The 15682-nt window shown below is 38.0% G+C and overlaps 1 protein-coding gene across 4 annotated transcripts in view; it reads left to right on the forward strand.

The window, feature by feature from the left end:
• Positions 1–15380, forward strand: part of LOC112453903 (hemicentin-2) — a 17891-nt gene extending 2511 nt beyond the window's left edge. Inside the window, exons 1-12 of one of the 4 annotated variants that reach the window (XM_025014928.1) lie at positions 610–925; positions 6153–6285; positions 9480–9691; positions 9768–9878; positions 10062–10277; positions 11555–11851; positions 12120–12250; positions 12336–12495; positions 12774–13076; positions 13281–13745; positions 14131–14340; positions 14425–15380. In XM_025014928.1, the coding sequence (XP_024870696.1) occupies positions 6242–6285; positions 9480–9691; positions 9768–9878; positions 10062–10277; positions 11555–11851; positions 12120–12250; positions 12336–12495; positions 12774–13076; positions 13281–13745; positions 14131–14340; positions 14425–14468 (2193 nt within the window). In that variant the 5' untranslated portion in view covers positions 610–925; positions 6153–6241 and the 3' untranslated portion in view covers positions 14469–15380. Of the gene's footprint in view, positions 1–609; positions 926–6152; positions 6286–9479; positions 9692–9767; positions 9879–10061; positions 10278–11554; positions 11852–12119; positions 12251–12335; positions 12496–12773; positions 13077–13280; positions 13746–14130; positions 14341–14424 lie in introns of those variants that run through there. The other 3 variants (XM_025014925.1, XM_025014926.1, XM_025014927.1) reach the window with 3 other exon arrangements.
• The last annotated feature ends 302 nt before the right edge of the window (positions 15381–15682 follow it).

Raw genomic sequence — 15682 nt, forward strand, 5'->3', positions numbered from 1 at the left:
AGAGAGAGAGAGAGAGAGAGAGAGAGAGAGAGAGAGAGAGAGAGAGACAGCATAAAAATTTTATACAATACTTCAACGATGTACCTATAGTTATTAATCATAACGGTCAGTTTACATAATAATTATTAAGAATAATTAATAATTTGTATTTAAAAGAAAAACAGATAAGAGAGAAGAATAAATACAAAATAAATAATAGCTATTTTTAGTTAAAAAAAAGGCTAAAAAAAGATATCGAGTAAGAAAAACCATCGATGATTCTGGATTATTTTGAGATATCTCACATGACTTGTGAGGTATCTTGATACTTTTTAACTATTCGGAAATCAACCGGAAGGTTTAAATAAACCCACAGGCCCGCATGCGACCTACTGACGTTTTAGCGTTCGTAAAATTCAATCAAGGCACCGTTTGTGTGATTCAATCTCTAGCGCATCACGAACAGTCTCATATGATGCGTCGTTTCCTGTTGATATTATTATAATGCGATATCTCAATGTGCACAAAGAAGGAAGCAGATAAAACGATGCACTCGCTGTCGCGTAAGAAACATACACGCATGAACAAATTTAATTAGTCGTGTCGCGAGGAAGAACTGGCGAGTACGGTAATAGCTATGCCACGACGATGGACAGGTAGACAAAAATTGAAACAGTCGTCTGAAATAGACGCCGCCAGTTTAATTTGGCGAGACTGCCGACGTTCGCCAGTATGCCAGAATAATTACGTTATTAATCTCCGAGCCATGGACACTCTCGGAAAATCGCGAGGACAGCTGTGAAAAAAAATATCACGCGGAATCCGGAAGGGACCACCTCGGTTGTAAAACGTGTGTAACAAGTGAAATTAAATTCGTGGATTTTTGTAGTCACGACACAGCCAGTAACATATTCAGCGTCTCAATTCTTGTAGCTGTTTTATAATTGTATAATAACTTAATGATATGGGAATTTTATTAGCAATAAACGCGAAAATGATATTATTTCATATTACAGTGTCTTTTTTAAATATTTTTAACTCCATCAATTAAACGCGAGAGGGAAGTCGAGGTAAATTTCAATTGAGATAATAAAATAATAACGTCGACTAACGTTAATGCTCTCCTATTCCTAATTGCGTGACGACATACTAATGCAACGGAAAAAGTACCAAACCGCAGCGTGTTAAGCTAATGAGCGACATAATACCAGTACGATCTCATTGTGACCGTTAAGGTAAAGCAGCCGCACGCGATTTATCTACTCGCGATTTATATCCGCGATACGATAACGTGCGTAGCGGGATTCTGCCACGTGGAAAACAGTCGGTCGAAAATAGGAAACGTCATAAGCGCGAATTAGCGAGTGGATATTTTCGTCGATGGTCCCTCACAGATACCACGCGATCGTAGGAACTCGGATCGTTTCGATTTAGCGACGAAAGAATTCGCGCAACTTATTTTCGGCGAGTGGAAAGAAACCTTCGAATCTCTGGCTTTATGTCATTGTAAACTATGTGATCACTCATACGATATACGACTAAAGGAATCATTATGAATTGCGAATTGACGTTGCCAACAGACAAGATGTATTCATAAATTTCGAGATGCCGTTCCATTGCAACAGCGACAGATATAAAAAATGTATTATTTCACCAAAATATATTATTGAAAACGTAGCTAAATATATATGCACAGAAACATGTGTAAAGTACTAAGCTCGATGAGGCCCTGATAGTTTTACAATATCGATCGTTTTATGATTTGATCGTTTGCCTATATATGAAAGATGATGAAATCTCGCCATTTATCATCACGCTCATGTAGGTATCCCGAGAGGCTTTACATGTTTGTTTAACAGTAAAAGTCATGTGGAACGGCCAGTTGCGAAAGCAACACTTTCTGCGAAATGAAAACACATAAACCACTGCAGCGTGCTTTTCGCGCTCGGAAGATCACCCGTGCATCGTTGCATCTCAAACACTCTCTCGATATAACAACGCATACTAATATCCTGATGCACAGTTCAATTTGCATCTTATCTATAAGATACGTTTGATAGAACAATTTTTCTGTGAAAGAAAGAGTAGATTTTACATTAAATTATTTTAATGTATTATTTTAATGTTTTTTATTTTTAATTTTGCTAAAAAAAATATCCTAAAAGGATGAAGTTATTTTATATTGTTTGACAAACTAGTCAATTAAGTTTAAAATAATTTAGAATATCAATATGAATGTCTAAATTTATATACGAAGACAAATGAGTAGAATAATATTTTAATTTCACAAAATGTTAAGTATGAATTACACGTTCAACATGTTGGTACATGCTTCTAATTAGTACGCATTGTTGCAAACATCAGAAATGATATAAAGTATAATAAGATAACTCTCCATTAAATGGAAACAAACCTTTATGTGTTCCAGAGCATTATTCGCGATAATTATACGTTATTTCCAATGCCTAATTGAAAACGTAATTAGCGTAGTTAGCGTGAATTGCGTTACAAATATTTTGCAGTATGATACACCGCCGCTGTATTATTATTTAATATTTATAGTAGCCGAGTCTTTATTGATTCGAGTAATCGTTGACTCATCAAACAACGTCCGCGTTGTAATTAATTGCAGCGCGTTTTGACATTTGTCCACCCGCTTACTGATCCTAAACTCATGCGTTGTTATGCATGACACATGTCGCCAGCGTTACGGACGTATATAGACGGAGGTATATGTGTGATTATATGCACTAAAATTATATGGAAGACAGAGATAATATACAGATACATGAAATACGTACGGAGCAATATCATTGAAATAGTTAATAGCTTCAATCTATTATTCATTAATATGCAACTATCGAAATAATTGGCGATTCTCGCATCGGCAGCCATTGCAACGGATTATTCGGTGGATATGTATAACTGGGATCATTAGAGAATTTTTATTTTTAAATTGACCGTTGACACAATTATAAATCCGAGATTGAACGATTAATTCCATGAAATTATTCATGAACTCAGCTATAATGAAATGCTAAAGTGTTATACATGTGAAAATATAAAGTGTATTCCATGAAAGATAAAATTGCAATCTGTTGTCATTCCGACGCTGATCACGAAACATTGCGTTGTCAATGTTTAAACTCAAGGTGGTCAAGGGTCGAAGGATAAAATAGCGAGGTGGAACATGGAGAAAGGGTTGCCCTTTGAAAGCGGAACAGGTTTGACTAATGTAACGAGGGAACCGCGCGAGATACGTGGGATACAGTATTGGTGAAATTATCATACAAAGTGGTCAAAGCTATCCCGGTGTACCCTCCTTTTCCATCCCTCGGGCGACCCTTGGGACGGACAGCTCGCAGGGAGGTCGAAAGGAACAGAAGGTGGTCGACCGAAAATGTCGACATAATTGTCGGGTTTGCGTGTGGCTCGTTATTTTGAAATAGATCCGGATAATTTAGGTAGGTGGCCACATGTTCTTCGTAAATAATTACTAAGCATCGAGATGAGATATATTGCCTATTTCTCAAATAGGAATTTCTAATCGTTTCGGCTTTCATAACTCTTTATCGATTTCAATTCGATAAATCAAGCTTTCAAATCGGTCGTTATTGTTACTATCATTAATCATTTTACTTAGATGAAATTTTCGTCTTTGTGTGCTTACATATATTATAAAGCTAACTTCCAAGTTATCATAAAATTTTTAAATATAATTAAAAAATTATTAGTATTATTAGTATCACTAATAACAGTTTATAAATCGACTCATTTATGTGCAATTATTTTTTACCTAAATCTAAAGTTTTTATTTTAAATATCCATTTTACGTAAATATTGTCTCCTTAAAGTTTTATATAAATCTCATATTCTTTTTCGTTACGTTTCTTTACGTTATTTTCTAAGTCAGTGATCTTCTCCTGTTACGTGTGCATGGAAAAACTCCATCGTATGACAAGCACGACCGCGAATTCGATCCGCGAACGGGAGATGCACGATCGAGTGAAAGGAAGGGCAGGGAAAGAGGCCAGGCTATGACCCGTACGGAAATAGATGCGAGTCGCCGGAAGCACGATTTCCCAACGAACACACGATACAAAAATAGCAGAGTTGTCCCTCTCGGTCGACTATTATTTACATAACCACCCGATGCGTAAGCGTTTTTTTTTTTTTTCGATCTTTAGATCGACTCTTCTGAAAGTCGAGAAAAAAAAAACAGAGAAAAAGAGGAAGGAAATATCTCTACTTCTTACATTAAAAAGAAAGAAGAGAGAAAAAACAAGAGGAACGTGCGCAGCGATCCACTTTGGGGTCCGTGAACTGCATATTCATTTTCTTCTCGCGTGGAAGACAGGTGCATGCGGTGGCCGACCGCTTAAAAACAACAGATCTATTCTTTTTAACCGCAAGCTTTTACTTTTTTGTGAGATTGAAATGAAAGAAATATATACTCATGCGCCATAAAGGGAAAAAATGGTCGTTTTTGTTCCAGAGAGAAACTGAAATAATAATGAAATACGATGGACTGTATCCTATTTCATTATTAAAGAGTTTTCGTCTAATTTGTAATTTCAAGATAAAGAGGTGATACATCCTTAAAATGAAAATAAATAAAAACCGTGGAAAAAAGTATTAAAAATTTTCTCGATTATTATATAATATATCACTCGCAATTCACTTGCAGACGGTTGAACATAAAAAAAAATGAATGTTACAAAATATTTGTAATCAAATCTTTTTAAATAATTTAAAATTTGAAATTATGTAACAATCTAAAGCTTCAAGATTCTTCCTTGAATGCTTCAACAGGTGCAAACAGCGACGTTGATTGTACGGCAAGAATATCTAACCGCCAATGTAAAACTCGACAGAGCGCTTAGTCGCAACCCTCTCATCAGGTTCTTAAAGGCTCGTTGAGGGCGATGAAACATGTAGCGGCGTACTAATGAAGCGGTTCCTCGCGAACGGCACCGTCGTTATGCTCGCGTGGCCACGTGTACGATGTTGCGCACGGAAGAAATGCATCCGCTTTGCTAAACTCGGTCCGGTTTTAATAAGTAACGGCGTAAAAATTTATGTGACTTTTGTTTCTCCTCCTGCGATAACCTCCTGCGATAGTCCGTATGCAGAAAAATCTTTTCGTTCATACATTCGGAGTATTATCTTAGAGTGTTCCGTAGGTCTATTGAGTTCTGTCGAAGAAGAAAAAAATGGGAACTCGATAAAATACCCGATGGAAGACGCCTCGAAATGTATGCGTTCACAATGGCAGAGTTATCAATGGCATACCGAGATGTGCATTAACAGCAGCGCGCCTCGTGCACGTGCGACGACGGCCGTCCGGCCGGCCGGTCGGCTTATGCTATATCGTTTCTATTTTCTGCACTGGTACTTCATAACGATGTGGCGAATCTAAGTTTAAATCGCACGCTGAGAGCCGCGTAAAATCATGGACAATGGTGCATCGAACTGATATTCACTGTCTTGCTTATATACAATTATGTGATGAGCTGGCAGAGTTGCGAGAGAAACAATTATGTCAAGAAGTTTCCGAAGACAACAGACAAGAGCATTTCTAATCGCATTTAGTTGTCAATTTGTTTGCTCTGAAACATATCAATTTAAAAACTTTAGAATTACCATTGTGCAATTAAAAATTGGAAAAATTTGTGTGCGTTAAATAATATATTACATATATATAGACTATAAAAATTGTGTCTATATTTATAAAATATGCAAAATTTAAATATTTTATATTTATTTTAAAATTACATACTATATTATTTTAAACTTCTATAATTATAAACTAGAATTTTAAAACAATATTAGAACACTATCTTCTTACAGTCTTTGATTGTTGCTAACGTTTATATGATAATTCGCTGATTTATGTATTCTTCTGTCAGCCGCTCGTGGATGTAATCGCAAAAAATGTATGATTCATGTATCACAGGAAAGATTTGTATCTCGACTTTTAACTAGAACGATGTGCGATGGTTATTGATCTAATTTTGAACGAGTATTCCAATATTCTACTTTCTAAATCCCTTGGTTGAATCTCTTAAAATAAAGTGCTAAAATTACGATAAAGTTTTAGATTAAGAAGAAAAATATGATAAACGTACTAGAGCGTAAACTATTAGAAAATATGCAATTTTTTCCCTTTTCAGTGCCCGTGAGATTAGTCTGGGCAACCGAAGGCGACGATGTAGAGCTGCCATGCGACCTCACACCGCCGACGCCGCAGGATTCGGTTAACATGGTTCTCTGGTTCAAGGACAACGTCGGGATACCGCTCTACAGGCGAGTCTTGCACTTTAAAAATAATCCTACCCCGATCCGACTATTTTTACGTGGCGCTAACGCCACAAAGATAGGACGTCAACCCAACTGAATTTAACTCTGCAAAAGATGCCATTAATTTCACGAATCTCAACCAAGCTACGAGTCACTAGTCAAAAATTAGAAAAAAGAGAAACGTAGAGGTCTGTAGGAAGTTTCTGCAAATTTATATGCAGATCAAAATACATTTCTCAAAACATTTCAGCAAAAGCGAAATTTTTTTGCTTAACTGAGCGCGCGGTTTTAAAGCTTAAAAATATATTCTTCCTGCTGTCGATTTCCTGTTTTCTGAGAAACGCGAAAACTGATTCACGTGGCTGACTTTCTGCCGAATACCGGCTAGGCCCGCGTTATTAGGGGATGGGATGCCATTGTTCTGAAGCCACATCTCGAAATATCCCGGCACAAGCCTAGGCCCGAGCATGAACTCTCATTATGGACACCTCCAACGTGCCCTGCTCGCGACATATAAATATCACAGGCTCATTAACAGTCGATGTAACTCAGCGCAACCTATATTTCAATTCTAAAAATTGTCTTCAGTAATCAGGTGATACTTTTATATGAAAAAAGACTAACCGTCGGTTTTAATTATTTCGAGCTTAAAAGACTAAAATGTTTAAAATAATTAGAATCGTCAAATAAAGCTTCTCAATTTTGAAAATATTAATATAAAATTTCTGTCAAATATTTATCTTACATATATATTTGTCTTTATTACAATATTAATTTTTAATATATTCAAAATTGATATTAATTTTATTTTATAAACACAGTTTTCTGTGCACGATTTTTATGGAACGCTTTGAAAATTATTATTTATCATCCTCCCACACACATCCTCTTTATTCAAATTCTCATCGCGTGGACGATTATAGAAACAGATGCATTGCGCATTGATGCGTACACGAGGAAATTCAAGTTAAGCTAGATCAGGACTGTATAAATAATTCGACCGAATTTCCACGATCGGAAGTGTGAAATGATGGAATTTCACAACATAGACCCCGAGCTTCAGAAATAGCAGTCGATCGAGGACTCTTTTCGGCTGACACGAGTATTAAACATAGCGTCGCTTATTTACGAAAACGGTCTCTGGGATCGTAAAGCAAGATATGTTTCCTCATCAACTACCATTCGTTTGTCTATGAAAAATAAATGGAACCGTGTATAAAGGTCGTGTGTTTGAAAGAATTTTTATTACGAATTTTTATTATTTTATTATGATCTGCTTTTCAAATTTTCACACTCGCGTTTCATTTGCTAAAGAAATAAAAATGTTATATAAATACACGAGTTGCTTTAATCTCATTGTATATATTATTACGTTATATTAGTAGCTGTGTTTATATTATCACGACAAATTTTTCAATCAAATTTTGAAATCAGAAATTAAAGAAAAAAATTGTTATCAAAGGTTATAAATAGGTTTGAAAAATAATAAAAAGAAAAACAAATTATGAAAACTTGAGCTATATTAACAGATTTTTATTAAAAGTAAATATCGTCTTGCTCCGAGATGATTTTATGTGAATCTCATAGAAATTCTCGGGACGGCAAGAGAAAATACGGGTAGCTAAAAATGCAATGCGAAAGCGCACCGTGCAATGTGGAAGATGCAGGAAACTGTCAGCGAGTGGTTATCAGAAACGTTGATGGTTATAAGGCTCACAAGGGAGCATAGAGTTCTGGGTAATATCAAAGGACCTTCATAGAAGAACTACAACAAGCAAAAGGGATCGTAGAGCGTCAAAGGGAAGCGCGAATGAGTTGCGAGGATGGGATAAAGCAGTCTCTAGTTATTTGTGCCTTCTGCTGGTGAAGCGTTTCTCACAGGCTCTGCCTGTGGATTCCGATAGTCGCTGAAATGGTCGCGAAATGGCGAAAAAAAAAAGAAAAAATGAATTGCGCCGAGTCGAAAGAAATTTGCGCTGCGGCGCTTCGAATCCGGCGACGAAATGTTTTATCGCAATATTCAAATCTTTTATTTCAACGTATAAAATGAGGAGAATATCGTTTAATATCGAAGTAATTTGTCGTAAACGACGGATGGATATTTAAAATCTTTTTAACGGTTTTATGACGACGTTGAATAACGACTTGGTCCATTGAACGCACATGATTTAAGAAAGGGTTATTCTACCGGTTGCTTTTTGCATTTTACGCCTCCGAATTCCCCGTAGCGGAGAACATTTCGTGCGTTCGAAGAACTGTCATATTCTCCGTTTCAACGGATAGGAGATGGCTCTGCTCAATTCCACGGCACATAATCTAAGTTACACGAGATGGAACTTTCCATCTTCAGTTGCTTCCAAGAGTCGACTTTGACGGCGTATTTGGCAAAGATCATTGTCAATTGCATATCAACGGCGAATTGCGCGGATGTGCGGTAAACAGTTTAACGGTATCTCTTTTTCCTGTGCCAGCTGTCCGTTTTTCCGCCGCGCGCCGGAACGATTTCCTGTTCCCGTCATTGCGTAATACCCAGCTCTCTGAAGCTAAGAGGATCTAAATCCCGCGAGTGGCGAGTCTGCCAACTGTCCTTTTTTCTCGGCCGCGAATAGACGCGCGATGCACGCGAGTTTAGTCACTGAGAGCCGCCAATTGGCGAAAGCGCGATGTTTACCGAGTTTCCGTACCGGAAATGCTCAAGATCGCGATGGAGAAGCTTGGTTTAGAAAATTCCTCTTGACTGAATCAATGGCGCTTCAGCTGAAAGAGGCATTCCTTGAATAACGATGTTCAAGTAAATATTTTTATCTTAAAAAAAAAAAATAAAAGTAGATTCTCCTCCTGATTAACTAGAATTAAAAAGAACGTTTCAAAGAGAGGAAATAACATTTAATAGTTCCTTGAAGTTTTGTTAGATTGTTTTGAAAATGGCAATAATATGACAACGCTCAAAAATTTTTATTTGTCAAGTCGCTCACTAAAACGAGTTGTTCATTCGTATTCATTCGCTTGATTTAGATTTGATTTGAGAGAAATACAAATTATACGTGTTTAAAAAATAATTTGAATCAGCCGAAATAATAATCTTAATTATTATTCCCGTAATATTATATTATATTATATCTTTATAATATAATATTATATTATATCCTTATAACATTATGTTATACAATGTCATTTGACACATTTGTTCCTTTCTACAGTCTGGACGCGAGAAATGGTAGCTTGATTGGTGCCGTCCACTGGGCGGTCAGCGACGACCTCGGGAGACGAACGTACTTCCAGGTCGGCGACGGTCACCGGGCGAAATTAAAAGTCACCAAGGTGACGCTGAAAGACCAAGGGGTCTTCAGGTGCAGAGTGGACTTCATGGACTCGCCGACGCGAAACTTTCACGTAAACTTGACTTTAGTTGGTAAATATCGCGTTTCAAAGACCATGACAAGAGAGTGACAAAACATTCGTTACACTATCATGCTTGACTCTTTCAGAACAACCAAGTAGGCCTGTGATATACGATGCCCAAGGACGAGAGGTAACGGGGGTGGGCGGTCCCTTCCTCGAGGGTTACAATCTTGCTTTGATATGTCAAGTGTCTGGAGGTACGAATACGCGATCTTTTTAAGTTTTATCATCAATGAATAATTACTTACATCAATATTCATCATTATTTGGTGAATATTATCGCGTCATCGTTCTATATCATTAAATCTTGCAAGCAGTATTCGTACAAATTGTGTTGAGAGTCGATTGATAGGAAAACCACGTGCATAATTGATTCACAGGTAGACCTAAGCCTTCAGTAACGTGGTGGAAGGACGGCGAGCTCCTGGATGGAGTAGTCGATACGTTGTCTATCGGCTCGTCGAGCAGATTTACGGAGAACCACTTGTTTATCGACAAAGTTACCAAGTCACTGTGGGGAGCGAAGCTCGAATGCAGGGCTCAATCCGGACCGATGGAGAAACCTGTCGTCCGTGAGGTGCCCCTCGACATATACCGTAAATATCGCATTTTATGCAAAGCAATTACATTTAGATAATTTTTAGAAATTGAAATTAATCTCAGAAAAATTTTTAAGGACAAGAAGAGGTAATTCGCGAATTATATATTTTTAAGTCGTTTTCTAGCTTCGACTCTGATTACACGAGCTCGTAAATCTCTTGGCGATTACGCCCTCGAGGACTCCGGCTCGGGGATCTTCCGGCGCTTTTTTAACTTTTTCGAGCGATGAAATGCAAAGAGCGGCATTACTAGGAAATGGATCATAAATGCCGCGTTAACGTGACATCTGCTTAAAATAAAATAGAAGAAACGCGAAGCACACTCTTCAAGGCCGTTCTCTCGGTCCTAAGCACGTGCTAAAAGGCGATCTCAACCGGCGCGTGTTAAAGGGCACTCTTGGCACGTTTTATTCGATCGACACGTTGCGCATCCGTTGCTACGCCTTCCTCTCGTATTTATTTTTAGGTCAAGCTGAACAGAAAAATCGTCACCCTTTACATCTACAAGAGACACGGGGAAAAACACTTGTTGCAATCCTCGGGAAAGGATGGCATTCGAAATCTAAACACCAAACTTATATTTCAAGACATTACGGGAAGAGAGCAAATTATTTATCTATAATCTAAAAAGATGTATGAATTATTTCTTTCAATCATGCTGTTTTCAATCCTAAAACTTAAATACAAAAAAACCACCCATCTTATTTTTCAATTAAACGAATTTGATTTTCCATTTTGTATCTCAACTTAGTTTTTTTTAGATTTTTTTATTAATTCAACCTGATTCAAAATTCTTTTGCACCCCGCAATATTTCATGCCGAAGAAAGAAATTTAAATATAGTTGCGAGCAACTGACCCGCGGCGGAAGCGAGATGAATTCCAACCATTTCGCGCGGACCTCCTTAACTCCTTTGACGGTCGTATTTCGCGGAATTGTCGTCCAAAAGTAAAAATACGCGGTTCGGGGCGGCGGGCATCTGTGACCCTCCCTCGTACCGTTATTTTCGTGGCGCAACGCCGACGACGAGGCTCTCGGCTCACTCGGTAGTTTTTTGCATCCCGCAGGAACCATCCGTCGTGCCTACATCCGCAGATGTAAATTTTTGACAGCGAAGTATGTTACTTGTTGGATCTTCACATGTTGTTTGCCTTCGTATCTCAATCAAGAAGAAATAACAGAGAACCGCGGATTATTGTAGAAATGAGATTTTCGAACAACTTAATATCTTCGTCCGTATTTAATCTTTTACTATTAACTCTTATCGTATTTTAGTTAAACCAGCAATCGTGAAGATCGGTCTGAGCGAGGAACAGATCTTCGCGGGTCGTCCAATCACCGCCAAATGCGAGACGTGGGGTAGTTCTCCAGCGGCTAGAATCATTTGGAGGCTCGGTGAACATGTAATGGGCGATCCCAACGTGTCCACCACGCAGAGGAGTAACTCGACGATGAGCAAACTGGTCTTGGTCCTCAACAGAGATGACGATGGCAAGGAATTGGTCTGCCGTGCCGAAAATCCGAGATTTCCCGGAGGAGTGCTCGAGGAAGTTAAAACGCTTCGCATCTCCTGTGAGTTTTCGACTTTGCAATGTTTGTAGCTTTCAAATTTAGCTTCCCAGTAAACAACATGTGCTATATTAAATGTATAAATGTATCTAAGAATATTTTTGATATATGTCATTTACAGAATTTTAACACAAACAGCAAATTCATAAAAAAATATTTTTCAAGATTCTTGTCTTTTACATTTAACTCCTCCACTAACTGAGACTGCAACATTTATTGCGAAATCAATTACTATAATAAATAATGACGCAATCTCTCCAATTACAAACAGATGCTCCGGTAGTTGTCGCTCGTTTGGCTAATGGCTACGTCTTGGACACTTTGAGGGAGGGCGACGATCTCAAGTTGGTCTGCGACGTACAAAGCAACCCGCCACCGACGCGAGTGACTTGGTACCACGATGTGAGTAAAAAGAGAGGGAGGAAAAAAGAGACTCGTTATCCAACATGATTGACTGCTATTCAAATCCTCGCGTTCTTGCCCGTAGAATCAGCGGTTGGAACACGACGTGAGCGCCGGAATTCTACTGGCTTCTAATTCGTTGACACTCCGTGTGCTCGCACTCGCACACATCGGCGAGTACTCCTGCGTGGCCGCGAACGCCGTGGGAGAAACCTATAGCCCGCCGCTTTTTATTCACATGAAATGTGAGTAGTCACATTTATTAACACACCGTGTAAGAGTAACTTTCTAGAATAAACCGTACAAGTAGTGTCGAGATTTTCTAATTTGATTTAAACATCAGAAGTTTGATAGAAAATGTATTGATTATTTTGATTAGAATATCGCGAAAGTATGTTCAAATAATCTCAGAAACCAAAAATAATTAATATAATCATGTAATATTTAATATTTATCATTTTTATAAATTTTATATAAAAAAGACTTTCTTACATTTTTCCTAACAATTGTAAACATTCGATAGACGCACCGAGATGCAGAGAAGATAACGAAAGAAGAGAGATCACCGTCGCTCGACATACGACGGTACAGCTCAAGTGCGAGGTGGAAGCGTCGCCTGATGACTATGTACGATTTTCATGGACCTACAACGGCACTGTCGGCGATGTTCTACCTATATCGAACTCGAGAATCGAAAATAAAGAACTCGTGAGCGTGCTAGAATACACCCCTAGTGCCGAGACCGATTACGGCACGTTGGCTTGCTGGGCGAGCAACAGCATCGGACGGCAAAGGACACCCTGTATATTTAACATCGTGCCTGCTAGTGAGTTATTGGCCATTAATTACGTTATCGTCTCTTGCGTCTTTATTAACGTTTGTAACGAAAGAAACTATAAGTCTCCGAATGAAATAATTTTTTTTTAATAATTAAGATATAAATTTCTTATCAGCATAAATTTTCAAGATCTGCTTTAAGAGAGTTATATCTTCATTAGGACTCAAATGCTAATTTCTTTTTATCGCCCAGAAGCACCGCAACCACCACTGGACTGTGCATTGTACAACGAGACCAGCTCGCTGGAGGTTAATTGCATCCCGGGGTCGGACGGCGGATCGCCGCAGCATTTTTTGCTGGAAGTACGAGGATCCCTCAGGAATTCCGGGATCGGTCATATCGGTCCTCATACCCTTCAAACGCCTCAGAGCGATCAGGGAATGGTCGGGGACCCATCTCCTCCCATATACAAGGACACGAATCCGACACCGAACTTCCAGCTTCACGATCTTGAACCAGGGTACGACTATACGGTATATGTTTACGCGGTCAACGGACGTGGCAAGAGCGAACCCGCTCTTCTGGAACACGTCAGAGTCGTCGAACCTATCGGCGGAAAGCTGGAGAGAAGCGGAATCTTTTTGGAAGATCTGAAAAAGGCGCTACCGCAAGCCAGCTCCGAGAACATGATCATTGCCATTGCACTGACAGGTACAGGTAAAATCGACGCTGCTGGCTTTTTAGTTTCGCCCAATGCTTCTAATTTCGCCTAATCAAGCCTTGGCAAGCTACGGTCTAGTTCGCTGCAAATAAATCTAAATCGAAACGAAAAATTGTTTCTTCACCTGTTGGAAATATTTGTAAATTATATTTACATATTTTTACTTTAATATTATAATCAAGAGACGTATATTATTTTTTTCTAGATCGGAAAGACTTTTGAAAGTAAAAGAATATACCATATTTGTGAATTTTTAGATTTCAGATTTCCATTACGCACTGTAATATTTTGATTTATTAGCTTTAACTATTTAATTTGTTAATATATATTAATAAACCCAATATTTATTCTATGTGCATAACGCAACTCTGAATTTCAAAGGTGCGGCAGCGTTAGTCCTCGTCGGTATCGGAGTGATCATCGGCGTGGCGATCTGCAGAAAAAGATCGAACACTCCGGTTATTGAAGGCCCCGACGATTTCACCACACCGACCTACGTTCCGGCCCAGAGAATTGAGCCCAGAATCAGATATTCCAACGAAAATAGGCGTTCTCAAAGGACAAGTCTCTACATTGAGGAAAACCGAAAGGGTAGCTATCACAGAAAGAAACGACGATCTACTACGCATACTATACCAGTGCGTATAATTCCTAAATTATTAAATCTTCTTTCAGAACCAGATTTACTGCATCGAGTGGAGCTCGATTTACAAGACTAAATCACCTGATTCTGTACAGTTACAAATAATCGAGACACGAAGTGCAATGTTAAGTAGAATTCCATACACAGTGTAGCTTGGTCCTCGACATTCGCATAAATTTGTCCCGTCGAATTTATATCACGTCGTAAAACTGCACCGCGGTTATAACGACTATAACGAGTGGCCGTTAACCGTGCAATCGGAATCATTATTTGACTCGAAGAATTAACGGTGACATTCTATGGTATCTTTTATGATCGAGTCGGGAAATCTGTTGGTCTTCAACACAAATCGAGGCATTACGAAACATTCTATTAGTTATTTATGTTCGCTTTACGTGAGAAAAGTAAAAGGTTCGCAGCCGACGTTTTTACGTTAGATTGTATAGAGCCTAGGGTTAACATAATGTTATATAATGTACAGATATTTTTACAGCATAGGAGGCTAAGGCGTACGGTATATTCCCGTAAACTTGTAAGCATTAACGTATTAACGTCGACCTAAAAACGTGATTTTATGTACCTTGTCGCTTAATAGAGACTGCTTCAAAAAAAGTTACGTCTGTTTTTAATCTAAATTTGGGATATTTGGAATTTTTACAAATTTTAATCGCGCGTATTTTATGAATTTTATAAGTTCAACCAATTAAGAAATATGTAAATTTGTTACGCTTACATCATACACTGCATTATACTGCGCATTTTAATCGACTTATATTTCGGACTTGTACTTTTTTTGAAGCAGTCGGTAGTTTATAAATTATTATTAGCGGTTAATTTGTATAATATCTTTGATCAGCGTAGCTCACACGCTATTCCGTACGATGTTGTAAATACTGTACTCGCACGTATTGATTGATACATAGAATTAAAAAAGAAATAAACTGCCACGTTGTATTATTAGTGATTAATAAAATTAAAAAGATTATCATAAAAATATGTACAGTGTTTTCTTTATCTCTATTTTCGAGAAATAAAAAAAGAGAGCAAGAGAGCAAGAGTGAAAGAGAGAGTTCACTGATATCCTAATTATTTTACGATAAAGTAACAATATAATAATCTTTATGTAAATAATATATATTTCTATTACGTAACAAACAGCATTCCGTAACAAACGTATCGAAATTACCGATGAAATCACTCATTGCTATTGCAATTTGTCAATTACTAGCGACAATAAACCTGCTCGGACTGGCTGTTGATTTAATTATCATATTTCGCGCAAACACGCGT

This window comes from Temnothorax curvispinosus, unplaced genomic scaffold (assembly GCF_003070985.1).
Source record: "Temnothorax curvispinosus isolate PA1 unplaced genomic scaffold, ASM307098v1 QBEX01004750.1, whole genome shotgun sequence".
NCBI classification, from domain to species: Eukaryota; Metazoa; Arthropoda; class Insecta; order Hymenoptera; family Formicidae; genus Temnothorax; species Temnothorax curvispinosus.